General features: G+C 37.8%; 1 protein-coding gene across 1 annotated transcript; it reads right to left on the reverse strand.

The window, feature by feature from the left end:
• Positions 1–2,646: 2,646 nt before the first annotated feature.
• LOC309510470 (cyclin-dependent kinase 5 activator 1) lies at positions 2,647–12,111 on the reverse strand. Its single transcript, XM_082185250.1, has 2 exons — positions 11,572–12,111; positions 2,647–9,467 (listed from the first exon to the last, which is right to left on the reverse strand). The coding sequence occupies exon 2, from the start codon at positions 9,339–9,341 to the stop codon at positions 8,397–8,399; it is 945 nt and encodes a 314-aa protein (XP_082041376.1). The 5' UTR covers positions 9,342–9,467; positions 11,572–12,111; the 3' UTR covers positions 2,647–8,396.
• Between the last annotated feature and the right edge of the window lie 2,341 nt (positions 12,112–14,452).

The following is a 14,452-nucleotide window of genomic DNA, read 5'->3' on the forward strand; positions in this document are numbered from 1 at the left end:
ACTCGTGCCAATGCCAAATGTTGGTTTAATTGGTGCCAACAGTGCAAATCTTGGGCAATGTGAAACGTCTCGGTTACATTATGTAACCCTCATTCGTTCTGTACGTTCGTTCTTTGAATCACACATACGAGAAAACATATTTGAGAAACAATCATAAGATCAAATGTAGGACGGTTTCTGGTTGCAAAATTGGTGCAACAGGAGGCTCTACTTCACCATACAGCAGTTATTGTGGTCTAACCAAGTGTTTCAGTTTCATTGTCCAACCCCTGTACATACTGACATACTGTACTGTAATGATTATAGTTTCATTACACTCATTTCTTTTGGTCTGTTACTCTCGATAAGAAAATAAAGCAGTTGAATGCATAACCTTGCCTCTTTTGTAGGCACTATAGATGAAGTTCTGTTTTTAGCACTGCATAATACCTTGAGGTGTAATGGTTTTATTCTATTCATCTCTCAATTTAAAAAAAAGATAAGAGGACAGTAACACATTTTTAATACTCATATGAGAGAGAGAAAGACACGGTAAAGGCCAAGTAGGAAGCAGAGAGAAGTTACACAATAATAAACAACCCTTGGCTCAAAATATTCTAAGATTATATTATTTGTTTTTTTCCCCACATTTTCTTAAGAAAACATAAGTGGTGTTTGGTGAAACTGCAACACTGTCAGGGTGTTGCTATGCAGTTACACAGCTTTTGTGAGTGCCTCATATTTTTCTATATGTCTGTCTCAGTTGTGGTTGCTATGTCATTGCTAGTTGGTTGCTGGGTGGTTGTTAGGATGTTCTAGGACGTTGCTAGGTGGTTGCTAGGGTGTTCTGGGTGTTTTTTGGGTGCACTAATGGTTACTACTATAGTAGCCTACTATATCGCTCTGGGTGGTTGCTAGGGCACTGCTAATTAATTCATGCTAATTAAATACTATAGTTTCTAAATGTTTGCTAGAACGTCACTATGCAGTTGCCAAGATGTTTTGAATGCTCCTTGTTTTTGCTACATGGTTACAGCATGTTTCCAATGTGGGCTGGGTAGTTACAAGGGCATTGGAAGATGGTTGCTAGGGTATTGCTAATTAATTGCTAGGGTGTTCTGGGTTGGTGCTAGGGCATTGCTAATGGGTTGCCTGGGTGTTCTGGTTGGTTGCTAGGGTGTTGGTTTGGTAACATGTTCTTTGTGGTTACCAGGGTTTTCTGGATGTTTGCTAGGGCATTGTTATTGGTAGCTAGGGTGTTTGTTTGCTAAGTGTTCTTGGTGGTTGCCAGGGTGTTTTGGGTGGTTGCTAGGGCATTGCTAATTGGTTTCTAGGGTGTTGGTTAGACAGAGTGTTCTTGGTGGTTCCTAGAATGTTCTGAATATTTGGTCTTCTGGATGATTGCTAGGACGTGGCATAACTCATAATTTGAGATATCCTTCATATATCACAAAGAGTTTAATACCCAGGATCAGGTTTTTTTTCAAATCCATATTTCTGTATGAACAATAATCATTGTGATACTTGCCTTAGCAACCAACTTGCCCAACCAGTCCCATCTAAGTGCATTTTCAACCACATCAGAAGGCAGTGGGCTTCTGCAGCCGTCACGGAAGTGAATATGTGGACAAGTATGTGATTGCTGAGGGACTTGCTTTGATTCAGAGCAGCTCCCTGCACATATAACCATCTGCGGCCCAGTGAATCGAGGGGGTTTGATTCTCAGACTAGATTTACGGCATCACACGCTCACTTCACAGACTGCTGGGCTGGGTTGCGTATATTATATGGAGCAGGGACACAATAGTGCTGTGTATCTTGCACATGCCGTGAAGAGTCAAAGTTAAAGCTTTCAAAAATGAACAATAAACAAACCCAAACAGGTGCACAGAATTGTTTCTGTGTAGAATATACGAGCCTGTCTGCGAATACCAGTAATAAATTTGCTTTTATGTTCCAACCAAAAAAAGAGAGAGAAATGTTCATGCTCGACCAAACAATGTTATCATTAACAATGTCATCAGCAAGCATAGTTTTTAACCCACTTCACAACAACCTCAACGTTAAAAGTAAATAAATAATAGGAAATTACATTTTGCGTGAAGAAAGCAGTTTTTTTTTCTATTCTAACATTTTCATGACTATCTAACCTCTAGATTTTCATTAGAGGACATTGCAGCCATTTTACTTGATTTTGATTTATTTTATTGTATTTCCATTACTTTAAATTATTCTTATTATATTTGCATAGATAAATTAGTGCTGTCAAATCACTAAGATATCTTAAAAGTGTGTGTGTGTGTGTGTGTGTGTGTGTGTGTGTGTGTGTGTGTGTGTGTGTGTGTGTGTGTGTGTGTGTGTGTGTGTGTGTATATATATACAGTACACACACAAACAAACACACACACACATATATATTTACAAACTAATGTTAGATGCGATTAATCGTTTTCACAGCACTAAATTAAATATTTATTGAATAAATATTAATAAATATAATTTTTTCACATAAGAAGAAATGTCTTGATGCAAAAAAAAAGTGTAATAGTCATAAAAACAGACTTAATTTTCTTTATGCAAAATAAATGTTATTATTTCTTTTGATTATGGGGTGAAATGACTTGACTAGTTTCATGAGATGTATGCAGTATCAAGGAAGGGACAAAATATTATTTGAATACTTTATTAAATAATTATAATCATACTGAAAAAAGAAATTCCACTATCAGAAGTCACATTTTTCACAACTTTTTTTCTTTTCAAGTTTTAGAAACAACAACAGCATCACTCTGTGAGCTACAAAATATGCGTGTGTACTACTTCCAGAGAAAAGAAGCACAACCCTCTGGACTGCGCTGTGCCAACAAGAGCACAGGAGGTTTCAGAAGCTACACCCAGGCTGATTTAAGAAGGGAAGTTCAGGAGCTACATAACCACAGTCCAGACTCAGAGAGCTTTTGTGCACAATCAATGAGCTCAGTCCAAAATAATCCAGATGGCTTGCTCTTTGAAAGGCCTTTGTGGCACAGCATACTGTTCGTCTGTTTGAAGATGTCAAAAAAAGCTGATAGATAGTAGAAATAAATTGATGTCTACCAAGACCAGAATACCATTTGTGCTGAAATAGAGGTGAAGACAGGGGTGGAGAGATGATTATTGAGACTGCGTCACAGTCTTTCTGATGAATTGGTTAAAGCTGATGTGTGTATAATGGGCAAGTTGATTCCCCCAAAGAGCGCAAACATTGTCGCTCATTGAATGAGCTTATTGACACAGTAACATTGACTTAACCAATGGTTAGAGGTGGACTCTAACCTCTGTCTGACCAATGGCAGATATTTTTACAATTCCATTTGGTGGAGATTTGTGCAGAAATTACACACAGCAGCTTTAAAACACGAGTTAGTGACTGCGTGATAGTCTCTATTTCATGATCGCCACAGAGGAAATGACAACAGCAAAATGTTTGTCGCTTCCTGTTTGGCGAAAGCATGTTTGTCTGACTCTCTTCACCCTGACCCTCACATTTCAACAGCCCAGGCTGTAGTGTATGATGCCTTAGCACTATCAAAGCTGGATTTCTTTTCTATTAATATCAGTATTCAGAGCAAAGGTACCCAGTATAATTGCCAAAGTGCACAGAACAAGCTGTCACTGAAACAACCACATCAAAAAACGACAATGCAAAACAGAAGTGTGAAATTAACATTCTAATACTGTTGACATATTTCCCAAACCCGGGATGAGCTGATAGGATCTTTTTCAGTAAAAATAATAATTATCATTATAATAAGAACACAAACAAAACATTCTGGAATTTCCTTTTAACCTTAAACTGAAATACAAAATGAAAAAAAGGATAATTAATTTTTAAAAAAGTGTCAAGTTTACATGTACACCACCACAGCAGCAATTCCTGAATGACATACATGCAGTTTTTTTCAGTAATTTCACATTGATACAAGCAACATATTTACACCACACTGGTTATGCTTCTGTCTCTGCGGTGAGAGACTCTACATGGCGTTCCTTTTGTATTCTACATACATTTAGCAGCATAGAAAACATTGATAAAGTAGCCATAACTCATAGAGTAACGGCGAAGCCTACTCAACATCCAGATCCTGAGTGTCCAAATAAAGAGCCACATGTTGTATAGTGTCTTAATTCAGTAGTCTTAAACTTGAGAATCACATGACAGTCATTCCCATCCATAAGTTTCTCTCTGTCTAATAACAGAAGTTTTCTTCATTGGAAAATCCATAGAGATTTGAGGTCTCTGTGTGCTTGTCACATTAAAAATCTCCACGTACAGCAGTCGATGAAGTGTTTGAGGTGTAATGAGGACGTTTGTGCAAGCACGTCCTTCAAAGGTTGTTTGCACGTGGTTTCAGGTCCTTTTGATTGACTGGCAACAGAAGAAATGATTCTGCCAAACAGTAGCATTGATGGAGTGGAAAATGGCTCATGAGATATGATTATTCTAGCCTGAGTAAATTAAAGTTTCTGTCTCTATAATCAATCCTTTTTTGAGTCATGGCTTTCCTTTGGGCTCGTGTTTATGCGCGTCTTGTTAACAAAGCGATATTCAATATCTCTAATCTTTAGGTAGACAGTTTCTATCCAAAACAAGGCACAAACGTTTCACATCAGAAATATTTAACACCATTCATTAGAAATTCAGAGCAAGTATGGAAACTAGAATACTTGCTGCCTTCAAACCAGCTCACAGGAACACCACTACAGTGCCGTATTATGAGTAACAACCCGTTGCTTTCCAAGTTGGGGTCGTATCAATGAAAGAATCATGACTATATTTATCATAATAAACTGTAATTTTGAATATACAATGCATTTTGTTTAATGATGATGAGGATTAGCAATAAAGCCAATGAGTTACACATTTTGTGCTTCCTTTATATTGTCAAGAAGTGGGAAAAAAGGAAATAAATATGCGTAAAACATCCATTTTATTCTAACCAAAATCACTTGAACGTACATCTTGTCATAAAACTTCATAATTAGGAACTTCCCGGGAGAACTTGAAGGCAGCAAATATTCCAGAGAAATCCCAGAGCTTCAGTACACATGGGACAGAATCAAGGGAGAAAGAGTCCAGCAGAGGAGCATGGAGACGAGCCAGACATGAGTGTGTGAGAGCAAACAGTCCTAGTTGGAAACACAGCAGACAACACATCGCACAAGCCCATTGCTGAGGCTGCGCACGCTAGCAATACAACAACGGCGCTCTGTCAACGCTCTCTGTACACAATAGGGGCAAACTAAATCACTTTAACCAGGACGAGGAAAACAAGTGATATGTTTGTGAAAGGCGAGAAGGATGGGGGAATCACAGCGGATCAGGAGGGATATTTACACCCTATAGTATGCCAATCTTTTGTCTATGGCCACAAGTTTCTGTAAATAACATCATCCCCTGAGGCTGAAATGGATATGGAGATCTGTAGATACATCAACTCTCTGTAGGTTTGTACCTCTTCCTCTATGCAACTGTGTTTAGCATGGAATAATTACTGTGACCACAAAGCAGCCTGTGGGGTCACAGATTAAGACTGCTACAAATTGAGGAAAACAACTCATGCTTAGAGTGTACGTGGTCATATTTCAAATTGTGTTCTCATAATAGCTGTATCTTCCTATAGTATTACACCATGCAAATGCACTTTTATTGCAAATGCACAAGTTATTTTGCCCATTTATTGGAGAACATTAGCTTATAGATGCTTCAAAGCTAACAAAAATGAAATAAATGCCACAAAAACTCTAATCTGGATTTTATGAGGTCTCTACCCTTGTGAAAAGGAAGTACACTTTAGCATTTTAAATTAAAATGTATTACAGTCTGATATACTGTATGTATATATATATTTAAATACACACATACGAGTTTTATAAATGCTTGTCAATACAGTTGGTAGTGCTCTTTAAGCATAATTCAAAGTGTACTGTTTGTATGTACTTGTACACTTAAACATATTTGTAATTATACATTACAGAAGTGTACTTCTTTAAAGCGTGGTAGAAGATTATTAAAACACATTTATTTAAAATATACTTTAAAGTAAAACGTTTAATTTTGTGTTTAATAGTGTAAGAAAGTGTACACTTGTGGCCTTTTATTCCATTAATATTAAATTATTATTATCTGCAAGAACAATAAAAACATATACTTTTTAGATTTTAAGTAAAATTAAGCACACTTCTTTTTCACAAGGGTAAACCATTTTAAAGTGAAACTTTGTTTTTTCTTTCAATCCCTCGCAATTAAGCGTGTATTTAAGTACTTGTTAAAAGTTCACTATTCTGTTTTGCCTTGTTTGTTGCATAACATCACTGCAACGCACAGTCAAAATACAAGATGTGTATTTTTTGTTAGTTTCAGGAAGAGAAATCTCTTCTGATCAGAATGGGATTTTGTTATTGTGGCATGTTCAGCTCACTCTGCCTAATTGCTGGCAAGGATCAAGAGCGGATTAACGCTTCGGTGTGTGGGAGAAGTTGCATGCATGTACACATGCGTATCAGTGCGTTTGCGATTACTAGCCTGAAAATGAATTCTTAGTTACAGGTCGTTTGAGTGAGCATGTGCTCATATATGAGAGCATGTGTGGGCTGAAGTATGCGTTTAGAGTTGACTTTTGCAGGGGAGTTGGAGTATGGCACCCATGACCCTGCCTTAAAACTCTACAATAAGATTAGCGAGTGCTTGCCGTGCCACATGCTGCTGTCCCTGCTCTTCTGTCTGAGCGCTGACACCTGAAACCCTGACCCAGAGATGATGACATCTGTTGTATCTGCATGTTTTATCTATTACATGTTTTATTATTTTTGCAAGTAGCTTCAGAGGCAGAGGTGGCTTTGATGGACGATTACGAACTTTTTTTGGACTTAGGAATAATGTGCACTGATGAATCGGGCAAAAATAAGAGCAGGAGTGTATGTTAGGAAAGTAAATAGGGTCAATTTTGATTTCATGTTGACCTTAGAGCATAGAAATCTGATATTTCAAAGAAACTGAAAAACTCTAAAGAGAGAAGATGCAGACACAAGTAAACAACAGTGGCCCGACACTGAGACTAAATCTATCTTTAGAGAATCCAGGCTTCTTTGTTCATATATTTCTTGCTCTAGAGGGATAGGACTTACTCTTATAGACTCATTAAAACCGGATACAAATTTTCAATGACGCTGTACTGCTACGTATGCCAAGACAGAACATATACTAGTGTGTATGGCCTACATAGATTAGCCATTCAACCTATAGAGCTGGCGAGCAAAGAGAGGCATTGAGAACTGTGTGTGTGTGTGTGTGTGTGTGTGTGTGTGTGTGTGTGTGTGTGTGTGTGTGTGTGTGTGTGTGTGTGTGTGTGTGTGTGTGTGTGTGTGTGTGTGTGTGTGTGTGTGTGTGTGTGTGTCACTAATCTGTTAATCTTGTTAATGCCTTTGCAGTTGGTGCCCTAACGTCCAGCACATGAAATAAAGGAAGGACAACACGATCACCAACAGCTGTTGACTGTTTGCTACCCATCACACACACACACACACACACACACACACACACACACACACACACATACACGTGCACTCCCACTAAAAGTTCCGCTGTTGTATGGTTTCTGTTGCAGTTTATCTAGATGTTGAAAAGGTAGAGGAAGTGACATTTTTGGCAAAGGAATCGTAACTACTTCTGAAAAAGGCTGGTTTTGACAAAAGCATAACTAACAAACGTAATCTGTAGATGGACAATTACTCCCTTCAATTTGATGTTCATCCCTAAATTATTAGTATGTGTATTTTTTAAAGATAGGGGAGTTGAATGAGAAAAATAAGTTGGGAACAGCCTTTGTGTAAGTAAAGGTGCCAAAAGGGGGTTTTCGTAGTGATGCCATAGAAGAATTTTTTTTGGTTCCTCAAAGAACCTTTCAGGGAACAGTTCTTAAAAGCACCATTGTGTGAAGTGTGAAGAACTTATTAATAATCTAAAGAACCTTTTGTGGAATGGAAAAGTCCCATGGATGTTAAAGGTTCTACATCAATGCCAACAATGAACCTTCATTGTATGAGTGTATGTTATTTTCATGCTGTCTCCATATACTTTCTTCTCCTGCTGAAAAGACCATCACAGATTCAGCATGATTCTTAACTAGCGTAACCACCAAAAGACTGTGCAGTTTACCAGCTAGACCAGCAACCCGACCAACATAAACCAGCCTGGACATTTATACAGGTCTAAGCTAGTCTTTTCAGCGGGAATATGTTGCATCCTTTCTGTTTCTTGCAGAATTTTCAGTAAAAGTGAGTCCCACTGTTTTGTGACAAGGCATTTGGGGGGCAGAATGAAGGTGAGGGATGCTGACGGAGTCACATTCGCAGAGAAAATCTGTTATGTCCTCTTTTCACCGATCCAGAACTCTAGCGTAGTCCTGCAGAGGGCAACCTCCTTCGCTCTTCAGATCGGCAAAGATCTGCGTGAAGAAATGCGGGTCTGCGTTGATGCGCAGCATCTTGGCACTGGTGACGTCGATAATGGCCAGACAACGGTCCCAGAATGCCTCTTTACCCGCCTCCACCAGGAAGGGCTTGAGCGGGTACGAGATCTCGTTCCCCATGTAGGAGTAGGACAGGTACAGACAGGTTAGTAGAATTGCTTGGAGCTCATGCTCTGAAGACACCACGTCGCCATCCACCACGTCACGGCACAGCATGTACACGAACACCACGTTGGCTGGGGTCACAAAGGCCTGGTCCTGCCAGCCCTGGAGCAAGAGTGAGCGGTCCACAGCCCGCAGCCACAGAATCGGATCTGCCGGGGAAAGGTGCTTGAGCCGATAGCAGCGGCCACACAGAAAATCGCCCAGGCAGCGAAGCAGCTCACTAGTCGAGGCCTGGACGATCACACGCTTGGGTGTGGAAGTGCATGTAGGCGCAATCTTCTTTACAGAGGAAATCTGCTGCGGTTTTACGTAACCCAAGCCCAGGCCTAGACCCGCTGGACCCTCATAGCTAGTGAGATTGGCGCAGGAGAGAGACTTTTTCACATTTTCGTGGTTTAGGTGCAAGACCGGATCCTTTTGGTAGATGTTATTGTTGTTGAGAGGAGCCCCAAAGGCGCCATGACCTCCAGGATAGGCTTTTTTGGACTCACCCCGCTTCTTGGTGGAGGCCACCAGTCGTTTCCAGGTGAGAGCGGGGAGGAAAATGGAATGGCGTTTGAGGTTGCGGTCCTTTTGAGTGTTCAGCGAGCGGCTGCTCAGGCTCGGGTAATGGCTTAGAGAACCGGGCCGGTCGTCATAATAACCAGGTTTTCGAGTACCCGGCGAGAGGGATAGTACGGTACCCATGAGTCCACTGAGGTGGTGAAGCGACCAGCAGTGTGGGTTAATGTGACTCAAAAATAAAGTGCTTGTGCCTCACTGTTTGAATGCTGGAAGGTCAAGCCTGGGCTGGTGAGGGGTTTGGATGAGTTCCTGAGAAGATTATATGCAGAGCATTATAATAAATAAAGGACACTTTTAAATGACAGATACAAATTCATGTAAATAAAGAGAGAACACTATGACATGCAGTTTTGGGAAACACAATATTCAGTATTTTCAGCTTCAGAATTATGAATATTTTTACTCTGGTGTCACCATTTCATTTACACCCCCAATGTAATACCAAATTTAGCATTTTAATCAACAGTAAAAAATGTGTTAACCTTTTATCAAATGTCTTGGGCTCGGAGTATCACAATAATATCGTATTGCGAGTTCAGTATGGTGAATGTATCGAATCGTGACATGAGGGTATCGTTACACCCCAAATAATTATGCATCAGTTCTGATTCTCAAACTTGATTGGCTTCTTTTGGAACGGTTTACATTGACAGAGAAAAATACACAAACTTAAGGCCTTTTTTTTTTTGTCAGAAATGCAAATTGTCAAATCTAGTCAAATAAAATGTATTTGTATAGCACATTTCACAATGCTTGTTATAAAGCAGCTTTACAGAAAATCATGATGCAATGCTTATAATATCTTAACATCTTTATGCCTTATAGTTGCCTTTTGCAGATTAGAGATGGGCGATAATATAGTTTACATTTTGTAAGGATACAAGCAATTAAGCAGTAGAGATATGCTATAGATAATGCATGCCAATAAAGTTAGACATACACCTACTTTACATAAAGAGCTGTATATAAAAAGCTGAACAATAATATCGTTTTTTGCAATGAAAAAATAAATAAAAAAATCAGGCAACTGTTTACCACCATGTACAAAATAATGACAAATATTTAAGATTTATTTATTTCAGTCACCAATAAAGTCAGTTTGTTCTGACCTTGTTAATTGATTTAGCCTATTTTACCATATTTTGCCATCATTTACTTATCCTCATGTTGTTTCAAACCTTTCTCTTTATTTGTGGAAGATTGAAAAAAGAATATTGCATCTGATGCATTCAAGATTAAAAAATAACGAAATATGCATAAAAACATTGTAAATGTTTCCAAAGACTGATCCACGCGATGTGTTATATCGGACTCTTCTGAAGCAATGCAATAGTTTTGTGACAAAAATATTGAAATTTGAAACAATCTTGATAGGCTATTTGTCCAGTGTAGCTCTCTTTGGTGTTCTCATAATAATTTACAAGAGAAGTATTATTTGAGTCGTGAATGAATCACATTTAGTCTGTTCTTTTCAATGGATCAGTTGACCAGTTCACAAAACTGATCTGAATGATTCGTTCACAAATCAGACTCAATTACTTAATCATCCAGTCGTAGCAGTTACAGCTCACTGGGGGCAGGGGAATATTATCAGTATATAATTATTTAAATTTCGGTATATGTATATGAACCAGGTTTGTAAATTTTATTATTAGGCTAGATTATTTTATGGTGTTTTTGTGTCCGCTTTGAAGCTTGAAATCTCGGCAGTCGTCGCCATTCAATTGCATGAAAATAAGAAAGAAAAAGTCATACGGCTTGGATCAACATGGGAGAGAAATTTGTATTAAATTATAAAAATCGATCAAATAGCATTGTTCTCAGACATTTTGTAGATATTTGTTTGTTACTTCACTCAGAACACCAACTGTTGAGAGAACAGGCAAAATGTGACCCACTTAACTTGGACTATAGATCTTAACATAGATCTTAACTAAACATATAAAAGCAAACCCCTAAACAGCACAATTTTCTGTGTTAGGCTATTTCTACACACACCTTTATTTTTTACTTGATTTTACATAGATCATGTTCCTATATTCACATCAGCGTAATTGATTTGTAGAGCTGTATTTGCATATGCTATTTTATTAATGTTGTGAAAATAGCAACATTAAAGTACGGTACCTGAATAGCCTACTTGAACCAAATTGTTGTAATTAGTTAAGTTATTGTCACTGCAATAAAATTGGTCATTTGGTATAAGCTGCCTCTGTCATCAAGAAAGTTTAAATGACAGAAGGATTCTCACTCTGAGATCCAATTTTAATCTATTATTGTTTTACATTAATAGCAATGGTCACTGTAGGCTACTATTTAGGTGATCACTATTAGGTTACAGTGTTTTGCTCACCTGTTCGGAGGACATCAGTGGATCGCATCAGTTCAACCCTGCGTCTTGACTGCGTCCTGCACATCACACGCACGCGCTGAAACGCGCCGCACGCGCTTACTGCATTAATGTTTGCATTAAATCCTTCCGTCGCGCAACTAAACCTGAATCTGACAACATAGTAAACTTAAGCGCATCCAACAGGAGCTGTTCTCTGTGTCCGCTCCAGTTAGAAACAAAGTCGTTCAGGTTCACTGATGCCGTTCCTGTTCAAATATGTCCATTATCCAGAAACGCTGCTTGTTAAGTGTCCTCATTTGAAGTTGCGCGAATTAATTTGAAGAAGAGGATTTATTACACCACTTAACACTTTCACGGCATTCCAGTTCCATCTCTTATGCACTATGAACAAACAGCTGATGAATCCGAGTAGCCTATGTTTGGGCCAGTTACAGAAAATCCGCCAAAAATATATCCTATATGCAAAGGCGCACGCATATAAGTCTTTATAATAGAGCCTCCAGTCCTGGTATTGACAGCAGGAGTTTGTGCTCTGGTCCTCTTTGCTGCACATCAGGCTCTCTGTTTTCAGCGGAGACTCCTCCTCGAGACATGTGACCTCCTCCTCCTCCGCTAATATCGTCCGATTGACTGACTGACTGACTGACTGACTGGCACGCAACAGCTTTGTAGATAGGCCTACTCATGATGAACACATAGGTATAGCCTACAGAAATACATCGGCCCCAAAATATATTTATATATTTTTAACGTGTATCAACGTTAGAATTAATATTTTTTTCTTTTATTTGGAATGTTGCAGTTTTTATAGACTATTTCTTAAGTAGGCTATTTAATATAAAAGATTTATCCGTGCATATAATTGTTTTTGTTTTTTAAAATTATTATTATTGTTTTTCTTTTCATACACCCTCGTAATTTTTTTTATCAAAATAACTTCCCAGCCATCTTGCAGCGTCATCTTCTCTTCTCAGATGACGTGTTTACTGGCGTGAGGGCGGGGCAACCTATCACTCACATGACATCACAGAAATAGCAAACCACAACCATCCAATCAATTCCATATGGACAAATTCAAATCCGAATCTACATGCAGTTTACTTGTTCGAGAAGCCTTTTCACTCATCATAATAGGGAAGAAAAGACTATCGCAACTTCCATTTCATGTCAACTTAAAAAAAAAAAAAAACGTTTTTTTTTATTTTAGTTTTTTACTTTCTATGAATTAGAAACCCTAACCCTGACTCCTGAATTTTTTTTAATCAAAAACAGGCAATTCAGTTTAATATAAAAAATTAAGCAGCACAACTATTTTCAACATTGATAATAATAAGAAATGTTTCTTGAGCAGCAAATCAGCATTATTAGACTGATTTCTGAAGGATCATGTGACACTGAATACTGGAGTAATGATGCTGAAAATTCAACTTTGCCATCACAGATATACAAATATAATAAAACAAGATTTAAAAAATAAAATAATTAATAAAATTTCTCAGTATTATTAATATTTCACATGTTTTGATGAGGAAAAATTCGATGAGGCTTTACACAAACACACACACACACACACACACACACACACACACACACACACACACACACACACACACACACACACACACACACACACACACACACACAGGTAGGTTAGGTGTAGGGGATAGAATGCAGTTAGGTGTAGGGGATAGATATACAGTTTGTACAGTATAAAAATCATGTATATCATGGAATGTCTTCATAAAACATGTAAACCCAACATGTGTGTGTGTAGAACGCTGAAATGCAAGACCTATTTAGCCTATAATCTACTTACTGACATATATAGGCTACTGTAAATTGTATCATAATTAATTGAAATGCATGTTACAATTGTGAGCTTTTCATACATAAAAGTGAACAAATATCTCAATGCAGGATCTTTCTAAGGTTTCACGTCTTCCGGCATAGAGAGAACAATTGCCCCTTGTTGAGTAATAACAGCATAGAGCTGATAAGATCACAGTAGCACAAGAACTTTGTTATATCACTTGATTACAAAACGGCTCAGCAAATACAACAAAGTGTTCCTCAGAAAGAGTGAGTTGGAACAACTCAAGCTAACAGGTGCCCGTGAGTGGTTTTTTGTCAGAGTTGACATTTTCACCATTCAGCAAACAAGTAATTCTGTGTATTTGCTGCTGCACATGCTTCCTTTTCTGCCTAAGAAGGATTTATGACCAGGGTTCAGCACATGGCACTTCATGTATTGTGTTATTCACTGAATGGGGAATGTGCAGTTTGCAATGATGAAGGATCTGTGAAGAAATCTTTCTTGTTGTCTTTTTTTAGTCTTCATACTGTACCTGTTGTCATACCATTTCACCTTCTGTTGGTGTTGGAGCGGTAGAATGCAAGAGAGAGTTACTACCGTTGTAAAAAATATATATATAATAAATAAAAATAGTGTGCTTAATTGTATTGACTGTACTTTGTTGTGCTTTAAAGAAATTGTAAGAGTATGTAAAGTACTTGATTACAAATTCAACATTAAACATTATTCAATGTTCAAAGTTAATATATTTTAAAAGTACTAAAATTCAACATCACATGTAAGTACAAATATATTTAAATATATGACAGACACGTTTTAGTAGAAATGACATTATATTTTAGTTTACCATAAATGCTGGCAAGCATATACTTCAACCATAAAAACAATCAAATTATGAAATTCCATATAAAGATGTCATTTATTAAGTCCAACTTAAATATGTCAAATAGCACTTTAAATATTAGATAATTGCATTTAAAACAAATTTAATACATTTTAATTTAATTGCACTTAACATGCAGTAAAGTTCTAAAATATTACATTCAGTTTGCACTTAAGTATAATCTT

Source organism: Leuciscus leuciscus (assembly GCF_965113295.1).
Source record: "Leuciscus leuciscus genome assembly, chromosome: 12".
NCBI lineage: Eukaryota > Metazoa > Chordata > Actinopteri > Cypriniformes > Leuciscidae > Leuciscus > Leuciscus leuciscus.